The sequence below is a fragment of the Hemicordylus capensis genome, chromosome 10, assembly GCF_027244095.1.
Source record: "Hemicordylus capensis ecotype Gifberg chromosome 10, rHemCap1.1.pri, whole genome shotgun sequence".
Taxonomy (NCBI): domain Eukaryota; kingdom Metazoa; phylum Chordata; class Lepidosauria; order Squamata; family Cordylidae; genus Hemicordylus; species Hemicordylus capensis.
In genome coordinates this window covers 19,847,317-19,866,246 of record NC_069666.1, presented here as the reverse complement: position 1 = coordinate 19,866,246, position 18,930 = coordinate 19,847,317, and the positions used below count along the sequence as shown (strand labels likewise).

Below are 18,930 nucleotides of genomic sequence, written 5' to 3'. Positions count from 1 at the left end.
CATTCCCACAAATAATGGGTTGCCCCCTCTCACTGAACCAGTGTGGTATTGTAGTTGAACTTTGTCTGGAGAGACCATGTCTCACATCCCTTCTCAACCATAACATTCACTGAGTGTTCTTGGGCCGGTCACTATCTCTCAGCCCAACTTCACAGGGTTGTTGTGTAGATAAAGTGGGGTAGCCCACATTCATATGTGCCATAGGAACATAGGAACCTGCCTTCTGCTGAGCCAGACCATTGGTCCAGCTAGCTCAGTATTGTCTACCCAGACTGGCAGCAGCTTCTCCAAGGTTCCAGGCAGGAATCTCTCTCAGCCCTATCTTGGAGATGCTGTCAGGGAGGGAACTTGGAACCTTCCGCTCTTCCCAGAGTGGCTCCTTAACCTAAGGGGAATATCTTCCATTGCTCACACATGTAGTCTCCCATTCAAATGCAAACCAGGGCTGATCCAGCTTAGCAAAGGGGACAATTAATGCTTGCTACCACAAGACCAGCTCTCCAGAGTTCACATTGAGCTCTGCCATGTTGAGTTACACACGAGAGCCAAAATGATGTACAGGTTAGAGTGTCAGACCAGGAGCCGGGATACTCAGGTTTGAATTTCTCTTCAGCCAGGAAGTGCAGTGGGTAGCTCTGGGCCAGTCAAATCGCTCCAAGTTTGACCTACCTCACAGGGTTGTTGTAAGGATAAAAATGCTGTGCACAGCACTGAACTCTTTGGCGGTATGTGTGTTGAGCTCATGGACATTCTGTCCCATTGACTAACCAGGGGGTGAGGGGCTCCAAGGGGCTTTTTTCTTCAGATTTCCCCACTGAGTCTGCTGGCACATCCCACTTGCCTGTAGGAATAATAATAATAATAATAATAATAATAATAATAATAATAATAATAATAAATAATTCGATTTCTATACCGCCCTTCCAAAAATGGCTCAGGGCGGTTTACAAAGAGAAATAACAAATAAGATGGCTCCCTGTCCCCAAAGAGCTCACATTCTAAAAAGAAACATAAGACACACACCAGCAACAGTCACTGGAGGTACTGTGCTGGGGGTGGATAGGGCCAGTTACTCTCCCCCTGCTAAATAAAGAGAATCACCATGGTAAAAGGTGCCTCTTTGCCCAGTTAGCAGGGGTACAATGGTTATCAATCCATAAGGATCAGCCCTTTTACCACTTTTGTAAATAATATATAGGTAAAGAATATCATGAATTCAGCATAAATATTTATCACCTGAAAGTGTTCCAAAGCATTTCCCATAAGCTCCCTAGGTGTAATCCTTGCAACCAAGTTGGAAGGTAGGTCATTGTTGTTATCACCCTGATACTCCAGGAGGGTTTAAGAGAGGGCGGCTTGCCTAAAGCAGGTCATTGGATTTGAATCCTGGGCTTCCCGATTCATAGTGCACTCTGCCATCTGTGGCATCACACCTGTTCTTGCAAACCCCAAAGGTAGGGATGGCCCAAAGTATTGCAGTGCCCGGGGAAAGGCCTCCAATGCTGCCTCTCCCCACAACTTGGAAGGGGTCTGGTCCCCTGTCAACATCACCCCTCGTGAAGTGGCATGGGGTGGGTCAGATCATTCCTGAAGAGCTGCTCCTATGGCAGGGGCAGGGGGCAAGTTGCCACTTTCAGGTCCAGGCTCCCAAATGACCTAGCCACTGAGCTCAGTATTGTCTGCACAGACTGGCAGCGGTTTCTCCAAGGTTCTCCACCCAAGATCAGCCTTATGGGTGGGCAAGCCATGTGGTTGCCCAGGGTGCCCACCTGAAAGGGGGACCAAGATGGGGGATGGGGCCATAGGAACATAGGAAGCTGCCATATACCGAGTCAGACCATTGGTCCATCTAGCTCAGTATTTTCTACCTAGACTGGCAGCAGGTTCTCCAAGTTTGCAGGCAGGAATCTCTCTCAGCCCTATCTTAGAAATGCTGCCATGGAGGGTACTTGGAACCTTCTGCTTTTCCCAGAGCGGCTCTGTCCCACTCCTGGGCAGTGTCCTGCTGCTCCTATGAGCAGCATTCAGGTGCAACAAGGGTAGAGGTAAACACCGACTGCTTTACTCTTCAAGGTGCCTCTCGCCGCCCCACCCTGGAGGTGCCCTCACCGGCTACTCCTGCCCTTAACACGTGTGAATGAACAAGCATCCTATCCTTCTTTGGGAGTTGTGTGCACTCCTAATTTTTGGTCAAGTGCTAGTGAAAGCCTAGGGAGATGGAGGGTGGAGTGACAGTCTGAGAGACGGGAGTTGGATAGGACAGCACCATCCCTCCTAGGACATGAACCCAGCATTTTAAGCAGATAGGAGGAAAAGCCCCTTTCTCACAGATGATCACTTCCCCTTCCTCCTATCTAGGTTTTTGCTAGTCCACAACCGAAAATCAGGTTGTAGAAAATCTACTCAGCTCCCAAAGGTGGGGAGAGCAGCTGTCCTGCCCCCTTAATGATTGTGCCAAGTGGCTTAGTAAAGGACACTGTTCGGAAGCCACGCTGAGTTCTCTCCTCTTTGCTCCTCCTTTTTTTTTTTTTTATAGCAAAACCACCTCGGATGAAGAGAACAAACAGCCCAGCCAAGGGGTGACCCACACAGCTGCTCAGCCAACACACACCCCTACCTGGGATGAGAAAGTGACTGTGGAAATCGAATCACATAAGTCTGGCGAAGAAGGTAAAGGATCAGTAGGGGCAGATGGGAAGTTTTGACTTGACAGGCAGGTTGGTGGATCTAAGACAAGGCTGCATACACGCTAATAAAAGCAGACTGCTTGCCAAGCAAAGCCAGGTTCTTTAGCTTGTATCCATCTAGATATATAATGCACTATGGTCGTACGTAGCAAGCCCCGCCCACACAATGCTTTACCAATCAGAGGTAACAGAACAGAAACACTGTGGTGATTGGGCAGTGGGGATTCCATATGCAGATAGGGAAGAGGAGCGGGGAGGGGGCAGGCGAGTGAACGAGCAGGGAGCAGCGGGCAGGCAGGTGAGCAAGCGGGGAGGGGGTGGGCGAGCGAATGAGCGTGGGTGGCTTACACTGAGCAATAAAGCAGGGGCTGAGGCAGGGGGCAAGGATAGCAACTAAGTCTTAGCGCACAGATGATCTGTGCGGGTTCAGCGAGTTGAATATATTACATAATTGTACTTCTTTTGCATACTATATTCTGCTTCTCCGAGACCCAGATTGGGTAGCAGCTGCAAGTCAGTCGGCTTGTTCACTTGGTCGTTTCGATCTAAGTTTAATGTGGGTTTCCACCATTGGCATGATTGTGTGAACCCATGCCAAGTTGGGAATCTCGGGTAGTAAGCCACTTGGCATGTGTTCATGCTTCAGTGTGGGTGACTTACATTAAACCTAGATTCAAACGATTGTGTGAACAAGTTTACTTGGTCATACTAGGGAGACCCAGGTTCAAATCCCTTCATAGCAAGAAGAAAGGCCAGTTGCTATCTTGATCTAGCCTACCTCACAGGTTTGTTATGAATGTAAAGGGGGAGGGGGAATAATGGACTCTATTCTAATTTATTTGAAAGAAGAGAAGGATAGAAATGTAATGTAGTAAAAGAAGGTGCTGTTGAACACAGAACCTACATACCTGATCACTGCAAGTCCTAGTCTAGCTTTGCTTGCTGAGATTTCTCAAGGAATTGTCCGCTGTTCTTTCATGGTGAAGGTGATAAGATATTGCTTCTGGTGAGCGCCCTTATCTCACTATTGTGTCTGGGAAACAGGGTTTGGGAGGCTTTTTAAATCTCTCGGGGCTTTTTTTTTTTTTTTACTAGAGCAGGAGTTCCCAACTTGGGGGTGCCAAATGTTGTTAGACTACAATTCCCATCATCCCCAGCCACAGTGGCTTTGGAAGCTGAAGCTGAACAATGTCTGGGGACCAGAGGGCTACAGAAAACAATGAGGTGGAAGAAATGAACATGTAAATCAGGGCTGCACAACTCTGGCCTTCCAGCTGTTGGACTACAGTTCCCATCATCCCTGATGACTGGCCACTGTGGCTGGGGGTGATGTTGTCCAACAACAGCTGGAGGGTTAAAGTTGGGCAGCCCTGATGTACACCATGGACTCTGTGTTCTGCCATGCCTTAAGATCATAGGAAGAGCCTTGCTGGATCACACTCAAGACTCCTCTAGTCCCACAAAATAGCCAACCAGATACTTCCAGGAAGCTTACAGGCAGGGCACAAACCAGTCATCTTCTTTCACACTCTGAGCCAGTTCACATGACACAAGCTGCTTGGATTGGAGAGGGTTTACCCAAGCAGCCCATGCCGACTGGGAGACCAGCAGGCCTCTTGAGGCAGCTGCTGCAGACCTGGCTAGCCCACATTCATTGCCTAGGCAAAAGGTGAGGTAGGAGGGGAAGAAAGGAGTTCATCCTACCATAGGTGAATCTAGGGTGAGGCAGCCAGGACATGTGCCCTAGGCGCAGCTTGGGGGGGGCACCAGTGCCATGCTGCTCCCTAACCCCTCCCCAATTCATGATTTAAAAAAAAAAAATCAAAAATTTAACCTGTAGCCCCTTTCGGGGGCTTCCTAAAGGCCGCGGGAGGGTGTGTGTGTCTGCAAAGGTTCCTCCCCCCCACCCGCCTCTTAGATCACCGCCACAGCCTGTCCCGATCTGATTTTCAGACCTGTTCAGGCCTACAAAGATCAGTGCGGTGGCCATTTTGGAGGTTGCCACACATGCTCAAAAGGCCTTTGTGAGGCCTGGCAAGGACCATTTGAGCATGTGTGGCCACCACACATGCTCAAATGGCCTTTGCAAGGCCCTAGTCTAGTTTTTCCCCTGATCTAGGGAGTCAGAAGAATGCAATGGACCCGAGCATTTAAAAAACAGATATAGATGGCACAAAGTAAGTGGACAAAACATCCTTTAAAAATACAATGTTGGTTGAATACCTTGTAAGCTGGCAAAACTGAAGGATGGAGGGGATAGGCAAGGAATAAAATGGAAATATTCACTTGCATGCTGTTTAATTCTCTATACAGAGCTCTATCTTTATCTGCTTATTTGTCAAGCTATCTGATTATAAGGTTTGTGGGATTTCAAACTTGGAAAGTGTCTGCCTTTAACTTGTGTGGTGCTTTAAAAAAAACTGCTGTAAGAATTCACACCTAGAAATGTTGCATTTGCAGTATATTTGCCATCCCTGTGTTGTGCTGTCTGATTTTTATCATACTGATAAATACTGTCAGTATTTATCATACTGATAAATGGTTTGTCTTTTGAAATAAGTGGTTAACGTGCTGCAAATTATTCCCTTCAATTTAGCTGAGTTGTACTTGGGTTTTTATTGCCTGTGCATCCCAAGTAGATTTGCTCAAGTTTCCTTGCCTTTTAAAAAAGTTATATTTTAGAATGTCTAAATGTCAAAATGTCAAAAAAGTCAAAAAAAAAATCAACACAACTCCCTTTTTACTTTGAACACAATAGTTTTTAAAAGACACATTGAATAGTCATGCTGTGATTCTGATTGACTAGTGCATTTGATAAACTGGACATAAGGTTTACTGTCCAATCTGCCTGTTGCTTTCCCATTGCAACCATCTTCCTTTAAGGCAAAAGCTGTTTGGACAGAAAAAACCCATCCCTGAATTTCTTGGAGGCAGCAACCTGTAGTGAGGTGTGCTGAGGTGGCAGAGCATTTACTAAAGATTGCTTTCACTGCTTAGCTATACAGAGGCATGCCCAGCACATGGATGTGCTGCGTTTCCTTGGGAAGGCAACTGGCACATCTGTGCCACATGTGTGGTTGTATGTGTGTATCCATGTGTGTGTTGCTTACAACCTGTTTCTCCTGAAAGTGTCTAGAGTTGTATTTTTGAGCTGATATTATGGTAAAGTTATCTGAAAGATGGGTGTCAGATGTTTGGACAGGGGCACAATTTCAGTGCTTGCCCTAGGCTTGCCTTACCCTAGATAGTCCCCTGCATCCTACCTCACTTTCTTATCATTGGCATCACCGGGGCTCTGAAAATGGCTACCAGAAGCAGCAGTCATAGAATCCAGAGTGCAGTGTAGCCAGGGAAAGGATGCCTCTCTGCTGCCCATGTGGTGCATTGTGGGATGTGGGAGGACTTTCTTCTCCAAATCCCACAGTGGGCATCCACTGCTGAGCCAGTCATGTGGGTGCAGGGTTGGCAATCGTGTGGGGGAAGGCAGGTAGGGGTAGGCAGGTAGGGGTGTACACAAAACTACCTGACCTGGTTCTGTGTGAATTTGAACCGGACCCGAACCAGACCGAGCCAGTTTGGTTTTGCCCCCCATCAACAACCCCCCCCCCAGATTTGGTTCAGTTCGCGGGAGGGAGTTGTTGAACTTTTTAAAATATAAATCTTTTTTCTTTTTTCTTTTTAACTTACCCTCACTGGGGGGCTTCTCTGGGGTGGTGTGTGTGTGTGCTTCTGCAGAGGTTCCCCCTCCCCCCACCGACCTTCCTTTTTGTAAAAATTGCCCAGTTGGGGTGTCTTCAGCCCTTTCCAAGCCTATACCCCAGTGTGGCGGCCATTTTGGAGGCTGCCACGCCTATGCAGTGGGACCCTGTGTGGCCTGGGTCATGATATTGAACTGGTTCAGATTCGAACCTGTATGCACACTCCTAAAGGCAGGTGGGCACCTGAATTCCCACCAGTCCCAGCCCCAGCCATGTTGGTCAACAGAATTACACCTCTATCTGGCCTCCATTTCCAGAAATTGGTATTCGGTTTCATAACTGCCTTAGAACAGGGAGGTTTCTTCACAGCTTACAGCCATTGAGAAATGTCTCCTCTATGAATTTGTCTAATCACTCGAGTGGCTCTCACCATATGTTGTGGCAGCAAATTTCATAAATTAATTATGCATTGTGTGAAGTACTTTGTTTTGTCTGCACTGCCTTACATCTACTTCCAATCAATTCCATTGTTTGACCTTGAATGCTGGATCAGGCCCAAGGCCTATCTAGTTCCACATCCTGTTTCCCAGAGTTTCCCACAGTCATCTTTTTTCTAAACTAAATAGCCTCAGGTGTTGTAGCCTTGCCTCTTAAGAGAGGTGCTGTAGGCCCCTGATCATCTGGGTTGCCCTCTTCTGCACCTTTCTGGAAAGTGACTGGAAGAGACACTGTGGGGTAGGAGTTTCTTTCATCAGGTTTCCCCACCCCACCCCACCGCATCCTACCCCCTTCTGGATTGGGAGAGGGACTCTGGCTGTGGCTTCTGTGCACTTCTCCCTTGGGCTGCTGTCTGTTGTTTTGATCACTTTTAATTGCTGTTAAATCTTGCACCTGGGCTGGGTTTGCCTGATAGGGTGGGATGCCAGGAGTGCAGCTGCTGGTGCGGCCTGCCATTGGGCGGCCTTTGGTGTTGTTGTAAATTTGTTGGCATGGCTGACCAACAGGATTTACGGCCCCTCCAGCTCCACTTCTGGGAGTCAAGATAGAAATTCTGTAGATAAGAAAGTAGCAGCTTAGCTGCATGGACAAAAGTGAAGGATGACTCTCAAAAATAAAGTAGTAGAAACAAAATAAAGTCCCCTCGAAACTAAACTAGGTAGCCCCCTCTACAATATCTGAGCAATAACTGAAATAAAGGAGCAAGGAAGAAACAGAACAAGGACAGGCTGAAACAAGAAAGGTTGAACAATTATAAGCACAAGGAACACTGTCTGCGGAAGGCGATGTTGTTGACAGTACCATCTCAGGAACAGCGTTTGCTTGATATAGGGCTCGAGATAACCGGCAGCCGATCAGGCTGTCCTGACTCAGCATTTCTATTCCCTCTCCCGTGAGATCTTATGCCTGCGTGTCTCCCACTGAGCCTTTCTCCTGAGATGTCTTCTTAACACAGGTGAAATTCCAGCTTCCTCCTGATCAGTCTCCTCAGCCCTCATCTTTGCCAGCTGTTCAGATTCCCCTGTCTGCTGCTGTTCCATCTCAGCTTCTGAGTCTGTTCTCACAGCCAAATCCTCCTGCTGTGCTTCTGACTTCTGATTCAGAAGTCTGGGCCATGACAGGTAGTGGCAGTCCTTTGTGGTGGTCTTTGATGGCCTTTGTGAGTGAGACTGAAGGCTGGGGCCAAATGTATTGTTTTGGACTCCTAAAAGGATGACTCCTACTGACTACAGTATTATTGTTGCCTGGTAACTGGCTCGGCCTGCTACAGGTATGTGTCTTGGGTTGTCCAGAGATGGGGAGGCAGGGGTCGTCTCCTGGGCAGTGGTGGTGGAGAATCGACTATTCCAGTGGTGGTGGAGAATCGACAAAGATAGGGTGCTGGTAGGCCAGTGTGCCATTACAGGGGAAAGGAATTCAGAAATTTAATTGCTGTTCCCCCTTCCAGCAGGCCTACCACCTCTTTGACCTTGGAGAGCAGTGCCAATTACCCACAGAACAACAACTATTTATATATCGCTTTTCAAGTAATGTTTACATAGGCAAACAAACAAACAAACACTATGTAATGCCAGGTCAGTTCAAAATAAGTCTGAGATCATCCATGACTTGATTATGGATGAAGGAGCTGACCTGGTATGCATTAGGAAGACCTGGTCAGGAGAGGCTATTGGTCCGGTTTGGACCCAGCTTCTCTCAGTGGGTTGCTCCACGGTGGAGCAGGTGAGAGGATGTGGGTGGGGATGTGGAGTGGCTGTGGTCTATAAGAATACCATTTCCCTTACCAGGATCCCTGTCAGGGAATTGGCCTATATTGAATGTGTGTACCTAAGCCTAGGGAGCAAGGATAGATTGGGACCCATTGGTGTACCAATCACCCCCCTGCCCAACAGTCCGGATGGATCTGGTTTTAGTGCTGGCATTGGAGTTGCCCGGGTTGTTGTTGGGGGTGGGGGACTTCAATGTTCATTTCGGGGTGGGGTTGTCAGGAGCAGCTCAGGAGTTCATAGTGGCCATGGCAATGATGAGCCTATCCCAAGTGGTCTCTGGACTGACGCATGATGCTGGTCACATGCTCAATTTGGTATTTTGCTCTGATCGGGGTGGTGTTCTGTGGGTGGGGACTCCTGTCATATCCCCATTGTCATGGATGGATCACCATCTGGTTAAGGTAGGACTTGCAACCACAACCTACCTCTGTAGGGGTGAAGGACCTATTAGGTTGGACTGCCTGAGAAGGTTATTGGATCCAATGAGATTCCAAGAAGCCTTGGAAGGGTTTAGAGTTGGCTCTCCTAGTGATTCTGTCGATGCTCTCATTACCATCAACCATTGTATCCTTCTGGGTCACCTGAGGGAGTTGGAATTTGGTGGCACTGTTTTACAGTGGTTCTGTTCCTACCTCTTTGGTAGTTTCCAGATGGTATCACTTGGAGACTGCTGTGCTTTGCAAAGTGAGAACTAAAGTATGGAGTTCCACATGGACATTCCATACTGTCTCCAATGCTATTTAACATCTATATGAAACTACTGGGAGAGATCATCAGGAGGTTTGGTGCAGGGTTTTATCAATATGCTGATGACACCCAAATCTATTTCTCCATATCGACCTAATCAGGAAATGGCATAACTTTCCTAAATGCCTGCCTGGAGGTGGTAATGGGCTGGATGCGGGATAGCAAACTGAAGTTGAATCCAAATAAGGTGGAGGTTCTGACTTTGAGGGGTCTGGACCTGAGAGATGGTTTAGAGCTGCCAGTTCTGGATGGGGTTACAATATACTCCCCTTGAAGGATCAGGTACATAGCTAGGAAGGGTGTCTGAACACAAAACTCTCTCTGGTTTCTCGGGTTTGTTAGTTAGTCTGTCTGTTTATTGATTACATTTATATCCCTCTCTTCCTCCGAGGAGCTCAGAGTGATGTACATGATTATCTTTATCCTCAGAACAACCCTGTGAGGTAGGTTAGGCTGAAAGATACAAGACTGGCCCAGAGTCACCCAGTGAGTTTCATGGCTGAATGGGGATTTGAACTTGGGTCTTCCCGGTCCTAGTCCAACACTCTAACCACTATGCTATGCTGGCTCTCTAGGTTGAGGCAGTGCCAGAAGCGCTTTTTATCAGCTTCGGCTGATACGTCCACTACACCCATTTCCGGAAGTAAATGATTTCAAAATAATGGTGCATATGCTGGTCACCTCCAGGCTCGAATACTGTAATGCACTCTACGTGGGGCTGCCTTTGTACATTGTCTGGAAACTACAATTGGTACAGAATGCAGCAGCCATACTGGTTTCCAGGACAACCCGAAGGGACAATATAACACTGATTTTAAAGGGTTTGCACTGGCTGCCATTATGTTTCCGTGGGAAATACAAAGTGCTGGTTATTACCTATAAAGCCCTTAATAGCTTGGATCCAGCATACTTAAGAGAGCATCTTCTTTGTCATGAACTCTGCCATCTATTAAGATCTTCTTGGGAGGCCTGGTTACTGTTGCTGCCGGCTCATTTGGTGGCCACTTGGGGCCGGGCCTTCTCTGTGGCTGCCCTCGGGCTTTGGAATATGCTCCTTGTCAAAATAAGAGCATCTCTATCTCTGATTGCTTTTAGGAAGTCCCTCAAGACACACCTGTTGTCTCAGGCTTTTAACTGAAATTAATTTTAAACTGTTAAGTGTTTTTATCCTATAAAATTGTTTTTACTTTTAATCCTGTGACATTGTTTTAATTGTTACTACTCTGTTTTATGTTTGTTGTTTTTAAATTGTGTACACTGCCTCGAGGATACGCATATCAGGCATTATATAAATATGATGATAATATCCAAGAGGACTAGAAACTTCATTTTAAAAGCACTTCAAAGTTGAGTATTTGGGGGCTACCTTCTGTTCCTGATAACAATTAGTTTGGTTCACATGACTGCTAAAATCAGGGTAGTCTTGTGGTAGCAAGCATGACTTGTCCCCTTAACTAAGCAGTGCCTGCCCAGGTTGCATATGAATGGGAGACTAGAAGTGTGGACACTGGAAGATATTCCTCTCAGGGGATGGAGCCACTCTGGGAAGAGCAGAATGTTTCAAGTTTCCTCCCTGGCTCCTCCAAGATAGGACTGAGAGAGATTCCTGCCTGCAACCTTGGAGAAGCTGCTGCCAGTCTGTGTAGACAATACTGAGCTAGATAGACCAAGGGTCTGACTCAGCATATGGCAGCTTCCTATGTCCCTATGTCCTTTGATTTGTATGATTGTCAGAACTCACAAATCCTGCCAGCCCAGGTTCTCAAAGCATGGTAATCCAGCTTTTCTATCCTGCTTTTAACTAAAGGTGGAGGAGAGGAGTACTCTCCTACCTTGATTCTCTGGCCATGAGAACTCATGCAGCAGTTTTACAAGTTCATATGATGTCCTGCCTGCCCTCCCCTGCATGGCAGCCATAGAGATCTGTGACCAGATCAGCCGTCAGCAAGGGACACACTCCTCTGCAAAGCACACTCTATGGTCCTGAAGCTGCAGCAGCTTTGGAAGGGCTGGGTCTCCCCACTGCTCCTTCCTGGCCAATGGGAGGGCAGATGCTGATGTCATGAGGCTTTCCCAGTCTGCTGGCACCACAAAGCATGCTGGGACGTTAGAGGTGCTTTTTGAGGACTTTCCTTGGAGGAGTGGGGGCTTGCAGCCACTGAGTTTGGCAACCGACAGCATCTGCCTTGATCAGCGGCATAGCCACCATTGGATGACCGGGTTCAAAGAACCTGGGCTGCCACCTCTCAGGGGCACCAACTTCTGATGTCCACCCTCACTTCTGATGTCAGAGGTGGGGTGTGTGTGATGGTTTAGCTCCTGAGCAGGGCCGCGCGGCTCCATTTGGGAGCCAGACCACGTCCCCCACATCTGACATCAGATGCTGGGGTGTGGCTAACCCTCGTGTCAGATGTCAGACGTAGGGGGTGGGGCAAGCAGGTTTGGTTCCGCTAGTGGGCTTGATTGTCTGCTTTCCTCGATTTGCAGACCAGAATGGAGGTTCTGCTCCTGTGTTGCTAGCCCTCTTGCCCTCCTCCCACCCCCAAATGGTTGTGTGAACAAGTCTGTTGTGTGTTCAAACATTTCCTGTGCAGCTCTCATTCAGAATAATGGATATTCTGCTTCCGTTGTCTGGGCTCCTTCCTTCCAGCTCCAGTTCCCTTGCCTACCTGATGGGGAAATGATCGCTGTTTATTTGGAAGCCTTCCCAAGGCAGTGGCTATTTGCTCCGGTGACTTGATCTTGATTGTTCCAAGCTGAGCAATGTTATGTGGGTAATTGTCATAATGCTAATGGCATTAGCGCTGGTGATCAGATTAAAGTCAGACTGGCGAAATGAAGCCAGAGGCCGCCAGTCATACTACTCGGCGTAATTCCATTATAGCTGTTGCTTAAATGAAATAAACCGGCATTTGATGTACTCCTCTACCTGCCTTAGCCAGGAATGATTTAGAAAGACAGGGTCTGTATTCTTTCAGGGTCAGGTCCTTAAGTGGTGTAAATCAAATCCAGAGGAGCCATTTAGACCGGTGGGGTGGGGTGGGGCGGGTCAGGTGGGGGCTGACTATGTGAACATAGGAAGCTGCCAGATACAGAGTCAGGTCTTTGTTTTCTCTAGCTCAGTACAGTCTACTCTTGACTGGCAGCAGCTCTCCAGGGCAGTGGTTTCCAATCCTGGTTCCTCCAGATGTTGCTGAACGACAACTCCCATCATTCCGTGACGAAGCCGGTAATTGTGTGGGCTGCCGATCCAGCAGCCCTAGGCTCGGCGGATGCTTGTGTGCAGGGAGAGAAGGCTTTGCCCACTCTCCCCTCCTAATCCCATCTGGCTTTCCACACTGTTCATGTGGAGAGAGCTTCATGCAGATGCTCTTCCTCTGAGATATAGCCCCATTCCCTGAGGGGGATATCCTACAGTGCTCACATGTAGTCACCCATCCAAAAGGTGGACCCTGCCTTGGCAACAATTCATGCTCCCTACCACCAGACCAGATCTCCTCCTCCCCAAACTACGTGTGTGTGTGTGTGTGTGTGTGTGACTTCCTCTCTCTCGCAGCCTCAATCCCCACCCGCATCTCGGAGTTCTTGAATTATTATGCCAATTGAGTCCCATTGTTTAAGGGCCAATTTGTACAAGGCTTTTAGAGTGTCAGAATGTGGGCTGCAATTGAGCGTGTGATGAAGTGTCATTGGATGACTTCATCATGCCCCCAGCTGAAGGATTACATCTTTTTAATAACTAGGCAGGCTTTTCACCCAGCGACAGCAGAGATCAAATCAGCCCACAATGCAGAGTATAGATGAACATTTTTATAAACAATGGCGGGCTGGTCCTGTGGTAGTATGCATGAATTATGCCCTTTGCTAAGCAGGGTCCTCCATGGTTTGCATTTGAATGGGAGCACTATAAGATATTCCCCTTAGGGGATGGGGCCACTCTGGGAAAAGCACCTGCATGAGTGCATGCAGAAGGTTCCAAGTTCCCTCCCTGGCAGCATCTCCAAGACAGGGCTGAGAGAGACTCCTGCCTGCAACCTTGGAGAAGCTGCTGCCAGTCTGTGTATACTAGAGATGTGCAAATCAATTCGAGTTGAATTGATTCAAAACTTGAATCAAATCACCTCTAAAACAGAGGACCTGATCCAAGTTTGAATCTAATCACCCCAATTCCACCCGAATCGATTTGAGTGATCCAAGCACCATTTTGAAGCTATTTTTTCTAGGGAGAGCTGGTCTACCAATTGGGGTCGGGGGTAGACTATCCCACCTACCCAGACTTGGCGTGTCTACCCGCCAACCCAAATTGGTAGACCATCTCTTCCTGGAAAAAATAGTGCTCAGATTACTCAAATCAATTTGAGTAATTTGAGGTCGATTCATCGGAACAGCCAACCAAGCCGGCTGTTTAGACAAATCAATTTGAGAATTTTGCAGTTCAAACTGAGCTTGAATCAAATTGCAAAATCTGATTCTTGGACATCTCTAGTGTAGACAATACTGAGCTAGATGGACCAATGGTCTGACTTGGTAGAAGGCAGCTTTCTATGTTCCTAGGTCATGAAAATAGCCCCATAGTATATCTGTATGTTCAATTTTAATCGGAAGGCACTTTGAGGTCAACCTTGGCTGAGAAGCAGGGGCTGCATTAAAAAAAAAAAAAAAAGAAACCGGAATGCTCTTCACCTTTGGTTTCACTAACCGAACGTCTGAACCTAGGGAGCTACTGTTAAAGGGAGAAATGGACCTCTGGCTTCCCACCCCAAACTCCATTTCTCACCTTTGGTTATCTTTAGGTTTTGTTGTCCCAACCTCTGGTTTTCTGTGGAGGCATTATGTTTGAACATGGCACCGCTGTTCCCCTTCTCCCAAGCAGGAGTTGATCTAGTAAGCTCTCCCTTGCTCTGGCTGCTATTGGCTGTGCGGACTGTCCGTCAGGAAAGAAGGAAGCTTGCACACCAGATCCCCTGCCTCTGACTGCAGAGAGGCCTCACTCCCCAACATCTGTATGTGGACGGGAGAGCGGGGGGAAGAGGTGCAGAACCGCAGGTCCATTGGACCTGCGTTTCTGCATTATGTCTGAATTGTATGATGTAATACGTATTACATTTCCGTATCCGTATTACATCTGAAGAACTTCCCTGGTATAAAGATAATCAAGGAAGCAAGGTAGCACTTGACTCCAATGAAGATTGCCTAGTTATTGCAAAGGCGGTCCTGGCTAAGAGGGAGTTAAATCATTCTGCTACACAGAGAGAACCGTCAGGCCAAGAGAAAGGGTAGGTGAGGTGTAGAGCGAGGTTGCATTAATTTCTTCTTGACAAAAGTGTGAAATTCGAGGTGGGCAGCCAATGTTGCTGCAGTCTCCTGGAGTGTGACTGAAGTCAAGGAGCAGCGTGAGTTGTTATTGCATCGAGACAAGAAAAGCGAAGGAGGGAGGGAGCAACCAAGATGATCAGGGGCCTGGAGCGCCTTCCTTACGAGGCAAGGCTACAAAACCTGGGGCTTTTTAGTTTAGAAAAAAGATGACTGAGGGGCGACATCATAGAGGTCTATAAAATTATGCATGGTGTGGAGAGACATATATTTTTCTCCCTCTCTCATAACACTCGAAGCTGGGGTCATCCCATGGCACGGATTGCCAAGAAATCTAGGGCCGACAAAAGGAAGTACTTTTTCAGACAATGTATAATTAGCCTGTGGAATTCTCTGCCACAGGATGTGGTGACAGCCGCCAGCCTGGATGGCTTTTTAGAAGGACTTAGATAAATCCATGGAGGATAAGTCTATCAGTGGCTAGTATTCTTGATGGCTATAAGCCGCCTCCAGCCTAAGAGGAGGAGAGCTGGTCTTGTGGACCAGACGAGAGCTGGTCTTGTGATAGCTGGTCTTGTGGTCTTGTGTAAGAGGAGAGCTGGTCTTGTGGTAGCAAGCATAACTTGTCCCCTTAGCTAAGCTGGGTTTGCCCTGGTTGCATATGAATGGAAAACTAGAAGTGTGAGCACTGTAAGAGATTCCCTTCTGGGGATGGTGCTGCTCTGGGAAAAGCAGAAGGTTCCAAGTTCCCTCCCTGGCTTGTCCAAGATAGGGCTGAGAGAGATTCCTGCCAGCAACCTTGGAGAAGCTGCTGCCAGTCGGTGAAGACAGTACTAAGCTAGATAGACCAATGGTCTGACTCAGTATATGGCAGCCTCCTATGTTTCAGGGCAAGATGCCTCTACATACCAGCTGCAGGGAAGAAACAGCAGGAGAGAGAGCATGCCCTCCCCTCTTGCCTGTGGGCTTCTCAGAGGCATCTGGTGGGCCACTGTGTGAAAGGCTGTGGGACTAGATATTCCTTTGGCCTGATCCATCATGGCTGTTCTTATGACAGTGAAAGGAAGGAAGTACGTGGTGGCTGGCTGGCTGGCTGGCTGGCAGAGTGTTGACTACCTTTCAGGGAACTATTGAGCCTGATTGCTGTAGTGATTCTCCCCTCTTTGGTTGTCAAGTTCCACGGGAACAAAAGTCCTTGTATTCCCCAGTCGTCCAAGTGGGAGAGAACAGTGCTGGGGCATATTTAACAAGGCATATTTGCAGTGACCATCCCGAGACACAAAGCACCAGTTTCATCCTGACCCAGGGCTTCCTAATGGGGTCATCCCTGATCTCTGTGGATGCTTCTGAGCCAAATCCGGCTATTCTGCAAGATGGACGCAGTGGGGAGGAAAGCTGGCCTTGTGGCAGAGAGCATGGATTGCCCATTTTGCTAAGCAGGGTCTTCCCTGGTTTGTATTTGGAGGGGTGACTACCTGTGAACATTGTGAGATATTCCCCTTAGGAGATGTGGCAGTATCTCAGTGGTAGAGCATCTGCTTTGCAGGCCCTGGAAACGGTCACTCATGCCCTCATCATCTCTTGTCTGTGTTACTGTAATGCCTCTATGGTAATGCCTTTAATGTCTTCAAAGGGGTTGCCTTTGAAGACGACCCTGAAGCTTCAGTTGGTCCACAATGCAGCTGCCCACCTGCTTCTGGGTGCTAGGAGATACGATCGTGTGACACCTCTCTTGCGGTCGCTGCACTGGATACCTATTTGCTTCCGGGTCCAATTCAAAGTGCTGGTTCTCCCCTTTAAAACCCTTCAGGGCTTAGCACCTGCTGACTTTCAGGACCGCCTCTCCCAGCCAGTCCTGTCCCATCCTGTGAGATCTTCTCAGGTGGCCCTTCTTTCGGTCCCCGGTCTCAGAGGAGTCCATAGTTCTAGGGCCCGTGGAAGGGCTTTCTCTGTGGCTGCGCCTTCACTTTGGAATTCTCTCCCCCACCCCATTCGGGCTGCCTCCTCACTTTCAGCCTTCAAAACCTTATTGAAGACATTTCTTTTCCGCCAGGCGTTTGCCCTTTTATTTTTTATTTTTAAAAAAATCAAATCTCGGATGCTGTTCTTGTTTGTACACCGCCCTGAGTCTGTGGATTGGGTGATAGATAGATAGAAAGATAGAAAGAAAGGAAGAAAGAGAGATAGAAAGAAAGAGATAGATAGATAGAAAGAAAGAGAGAGAGAGAGATAAAATAAAGTCCCAAGTTCCCTCCCTGGCAGCATCTCCAAGATAAGGCTGAGAGAGACTCTTGCCTGCAACCTGGGAGAAGCCGCTGCCAGCCTGAGTAGACATTACTCCGCACAGCCCCGTTTGGGAGTTGGACATCCAACGCTGCATTCGCAGTGCAGCCAGAAGGGGCTCCCCCCTCCCTGTAAGGCAAGGCCAGTCTGGCTCTAACTCGCCCCGCCCGCCCCCCCACGTCTAATGTCTGAAGTGGTGGCGTGGCTCGGCCCCGTGTCTGATGTCAGATGCGGTGGGTGGGGTGAGAGGGGCTGCCACGGTGGCCGGGGCACGGGCCGCTCACCGTCTGGCTCTGCCACTGCCCACTGTGTTCCCAAGTAAGCAAGCATAAGACTGGAGCTTTCTGGATGTCTCTGTTATTGTCCATAACCCTAATAAATGGATAAGAATGTAGCCATTCTTACATGACTGTGGAGATATCTTCAAGTGGTCAGCAGAAAGACAGCTTGGTTATTATATATTAAATAGGAACATGGGAAGCTGCCATATACTGAGTCAGACCATTGGTCTATCTAACTCAGTATTGTCTTCACAGACTGGCAGCGGCTTCTCCAAGGTTAAAGGCAGGAGTCTCTCTCAGCCTTATCTGGAGTTGTCAGGGAGAGAGCCTGGAAACTTCTTCATGCAAGCATGCAGATGCTTTTCTCAGAGCGGCCCTATCTCTTAAGGGATGCCCTATCTTGGTACTCACATGTAGTCCCCCATTCCAATGCAAACTGGGGCAGACTCTGCTTAGCAAATGGGACAATTCATGCTTGCTACCACAAGCCACCTAATGGCGCAGCGGGAAATAGACTAGCAAGCCAGAAGTTGCCAGTTCAAATCCCCACTGGTATGTTTCTCAGACTATGGGAGACACCTATATCAGGCCGCAGTGATATCGGAAGATGCTGAAAGGCATCATTTCATACTGCACAGGAGATGGCAATGATAGACCCCTCCTGTATTCTACCAAAGACAACTACAGGGCTCTTGTTGCCAGGATTCGAAACTGACTTGACGGCACACTTTACCTTTACCACAAGATCAGCTCTTCTCCCATAGACCTGGTTATTCAATCCCATAGAACAGATTATTCAATGCTGATGGTTGATAAGAACTATCCCTATTTTATAAAACACTCCCCAAAGCTCTTATCTTTGTTTTCTTATTTGTGGACTTCATTGACAGGACAGTATTCTAAACACATCAAGTTTGCCAAAACAAGTGTGAACTGTGGGATAGGCAGAACAGAAAACAGAAAGACTGCACTATAGGGCCAGTTACCAAGTTTAAAATTACAGAAGAGATCAACACTGTAACTAAAATTCGTATATACAAAACAGCAAATTCCTCTTTCCCCCAAATGGTGATGATTCAGTACCAAGGACAGCAGCTCATCACTTCAATGACAGCTGGGATGTCCTCTGGGATTTAAAGCAAGCTTGGGCATTTTCCCAACTGATGCTAAGAATAATGTGCTATAGAAAGCGAAGGAGGGCTATTTTCAATCTCATGGGCCTATTACTTAATGTAGCTTTGTAAATTTCGGTTTAGATATGTAGGGATCTGATTTACATGTTGAGCAAGAAGAGAGTTATGTTTGATGTTTGAATGCACCTTGCTTCGCTGTAGTTGGCCCTCCCTTTTTGCTGTCATTCCTTGCAACTCCTACTGCAACAAATATTTATATACCGCTTTTTAACCAAAGTTTCCAAAGTGGTTTATACAGAGAAATAACAAACACAAACAAATAAGTAAGATGGCTCCCTGTTCCCAAAGGGCTCACAATCTAAAAACAAACATGAAGGAAACACCAGCAACAGCCACTGGAAGGATGCTGTTCTGAGGTTGGATGGGGCCATTTGCTCTCCCCCTGATAAATAGAGAGAATCACCACTTTCAAAAGGTGCCTCTTTGCCCTGTTAGCAGCGGTACTTTTGTTGGTTGGTTGG

The 18,930-nt window shown here is 47.7% G+C and overlaps 1 protein-coding gene across 5 annotated transcripts in view; it reads left to right on the top strand.

Annotated features, from left to right (window-relative positions):
* Positions 1-18,930, top strand: part of CCDC33 (coiled-coil domain containing 33) — a 243,129-nt gene that overhangs the window by 65,255 nt on the left and 158,944 nt on the right. For all 5 annotated transcript variants that reach the window (XM_053273156.1, XM_053273159.1, XM_053273158.1 and 2 more), the window contains one exon: positions 2,537-2,670. In XM_053273156.1, the coding sequence (XP_053129131.1) occupies positions 2,537-2,670 (134 nt within the window). The remainder of the gene's footprint in view (positions 1-2,536; positions 2,671-18,930) is intronic.